General features: G+C 33.9%; 1 protein-coding gene across 1 annotated transcript; it reads left to right on the forward strand.

The window, feature by feature from the left end:
• The first annotated feature begins 2,032 nt into the window (after positions 1-2,032).
• LOC148955141 (KRAB domain-containing protein 2-like) lies at positions 2,033-3,292 on the forward strand. Its single transcript, XM_089106206.1, has one exon. The coding sequence runs from the start codon at positions 2,033-2,035 to the stop codon at positions 3,290-3,292; it is 1,260 nt and encodes a 419-aa protein (XP_088962332.1).
• Positions 3,293-3,505: the final 213 nt, after the last annotated feature.

The following is a 3,505-nucleotide window of genomic DNA, read 5'->3' on the forward strand; positions in this document are numbered from 1 at the left end:
CCTCGCTCTTTATGCTAAATTTTGACTCTGTCTCACAACTTCATTGATTAAAACAATAAACAACTTTAGCGTAAAGAGCGAAGCGTTGAGGAGGGGACAGCCCCTTTCATATACGGAATAATTTCTGTTCGTTTTAAGTTTTAATGTCGCTCCTTACTTTCAGTTTAAAAAACTTGTTTTTTTTTATTTAATCTATTTATAAATGGGATTATTCAACCATCTTATAGCCGTCAAAAGTGTAGATGAAAAAAGAAAACATAAATAAAAAGTTTGTTCGTAGCTTAGCTTTTCGAGGGCAATCCCTAAAATAACTTTAACGACTATAAAACATAACATCAAAAAACTATGACGCATTTCAATAATTGAGAATTCATTGAGAAAAAATAGGAAAATCGGTCCAAGAGCTGTTTCTATGAAAAATTCACGTGTTTTCTTTCTTGATAATTATGAACTAGAAGACTTTCAACTGTAAAAATTTGTATACGAGACATAGAAGTCGTAGAAAATGAGGGTGTTATCCAAGCTACTAGGCCTAAGTTACATCCGCAGGCCACCAATCTACCAACTTATGTCTTATCAATTTACAAAGTAAACGATTTGTCAATGCTTTTTGTCTGTTTTTACACTAGGAGTACTTGCTAAGTGTTATAGAAAACCCTCCATAACTTCCATTTGGATTTTTAATTGTTTATTTTCTTATGCTACCGGTTGGCCATGAAATACAAAAACAGTTAATCTCAGCAGTAAGCTGAAATTTATTCATTTCTTTACGCATAAATTTTCGATGATAAACCTTTAAAATCATATTTTAAATATTATTAAATTATTTAAAAAATATATTAAATTGTAAATATTTTAAATATTTTAATGACTAAAAGAAAAATTGTTTTTTTGTTAAAAAAAATCGCTTCAATTTTCTCTTCAATTTTTGTAGACTGATTCAACCAAGTCCGCATTTTTGAAGTTGAATCATCGGCTAACTACCTAAGTAAATTTGCTGACAGAAAATTATCATTGGAATATGAAAAATATCAACCAGGGTAGTTTTAATTCAAAATACGTTATAGTCCCAATTACATAGCATAAATAATTTTGAATTAAAATCATGATCGCCCGAGCTTTTTTCCAGCGAGAAAAGGACTAACCCCATTTTAGAGAAATTAAAACCTCCAAGCATATTGAGAACTATACAAGATGTAGGAAGAGGGCGGAGTTGAAAGGGTGGAACTTTTAACTCCAGTTGAAAAAAAAGTCGCAACTCCTTACGGATCATGACAACCGTTTTCTTAGCCAAACATCTTTTTTTTGCCGAGCTTAGAAAGAACAACAGTTTCTTATTGGCATGGATAAAAGGTAATAAAGCTTGCTATAAAGCTTGTTTTTTGCTCTCCACATATCTCTTTCGAATCAATAATGTTCTTCCTTTTAGAAAGAGAAATCGGATAACATATATCCATATAGTGGGGTTCCGAGAAAGGTTTCTTTATTCATACAGGAACATTATGTGCAATACGCTCCTTTCATCGAAGTGCGTTACAAACGTACATTTATAATTTTCAACAATACGTCTATGGTATGGTTTCATCGAAGTGCGTTACAAACGTACATTTATAATTTTCAACAATACGTCTATGGTATGGTTTCATCGAAGTGCGTTACAAACGTACATTTATAATTTTCAACAATACGTCTATGGTATGGTTTCATCGAAGTGCGTTACAAACGTACATTTATAATTTTCAACAATACGTCTATGGTATGGTTACAAACAAGAGATAAGGACAATGACTTTTAAAATTTGGCAGTTCATCAGCTTGTCTGGACATTATGAATAGCGGTACCAGGTGGCTGGGCACTTTGATAATTTGACAGATATTTATGACTATTGCTTTAGGGGACATGGTAAAAGTTAAATGACCATGGTGAGTGAATTTATTCACTGTCTCTTTGTTTTGTTTCCAGTTAGTAAAGAAAAGAAAGGTGATGCAAGCAGGTGTATGATTGTGGAGATAGTTCTTTCTTAATAAATGTTATGGAACAAACAACTTTAGCGGATACTAATCGTCAATTTGATGAACGGCTGCGGGAATTAATCTTATCAAAAGGCCAAAACTCACAGATCTTCACCAAATCAGCATATTTGGATATGATCGAAAAAGTGAAAATTTCCAAAAATAAAGTGTCGAACAAAAAACCGGAAGACTATCAACGTTTGCGAAGATTCGATATTGTTTCTATTGGAGAAGAGGAAAGACTGATTGTCCCCGCTAGTGGGGGAAATGTGATGAGGTTTTACGTGCATACCGAAGAAATATTTCAGATACTGCATAGCACACACGTATCAATAGGGCATGGGGGAAGAAACCAAATGGTCAATGTTTTAAAGTTGAGATATAAAAACATTACAAGGGAGATGATTGTGACATATTTAAATTTATGTATGACCTGTGAAAGAAAACATAGTGTTTCTAAAAAGAGTTTGGTGGCTAGACCGAGCTTAAGTAGCGTAATTAACGCAAGATGTCATGTTGATGTTATTGATATGCAGTCTCAAAAAGATGATCAGTATAAGTTTATACTTGTTTACCAAGATGGTCTTACTAAATTTATTCAGCTTCGTCCGCTTAAGAGCGACGAGCCTAAAGAAGTAGCCTATGTCCTTTTAGATATTTTTACAATATTCGGTGCACCAAACGTTCTGCAAAGTGGTATTGGCAGAGAATTTGCAAGCAATGTTGTTAAAGAGCTTTCTATCATGTGGCCTGGTTTAAAAATGGTGCACGGAAAACCGAGTCAGAGATCTTTAGAGCAAGCAAATCAAGATATAGTAGGCTTGCTTAATTCTTGGTTGGAAGATAACCATACAGTAAAATGGTCAGAAGGGTTACGTTTTGTCCAGTTGATGAAGAATAGAGCTCATCATGCCGGTATAAATTCCAATCCATACGAGGCCATGTTCTCAACAAAGTTAAAAGTAGGTCTGAAAAGCTCTCTACCTCAAGAACCTTTGATTGATATTAATTCAGAGGAAGATTTGGAAACAATTTTAAACGACAAGGATGAAATTAAGTCAAAAGTGTCAGAAATAGTTCAAAAACATACCATGAAAGAAGATAGTTCAGATGAGGCACCCGGTCCAAGCCAAATCCCATACCAGTTGTTCATAGTAGATGCTCAAAATGACACTGCCATTAAAACAGAAACAGACACATCTCTCTACGACAATCAAGACGCTCAACAAAGTTGCAACCTAATGCATCAAGAACCAACAGCAGACAGAATGCAGTTTTAACGTTTTTAGAAACAAGGTGATAAGTCCTAAAGGATTCAAATCTTGCGTATGTCGCCACTAAAATAAGTAATAGCGAAAGCTTTTTACGCAAGTTTTAGTTTTTACTAGTTTTGTTGAATTAACATAATTTAACTAATACTAGGGAGACAGAGGTAAAATTCGATCCGTCCTCCTTTAGCACAGAACATAAACCAACAATAATAATAAAATTGG

Source organism: Artemia sp. Qi Xiang Cuo, chromosome 2 (assembly GCF_049724085.1).
Source record: "Artemia sp. Qi Xiang Cuo chromosome 2, ASM4972408v1, whole genome shotgun sequence".
Classification (NCBI taxonomy): domain Eukaryota; kingdom Metazoa; phylum Arthropoda; class Branchiopoda; order Anostraca; family Artemiidae; genus Artemia; species Artemia sp. Qi Xiang Cuo.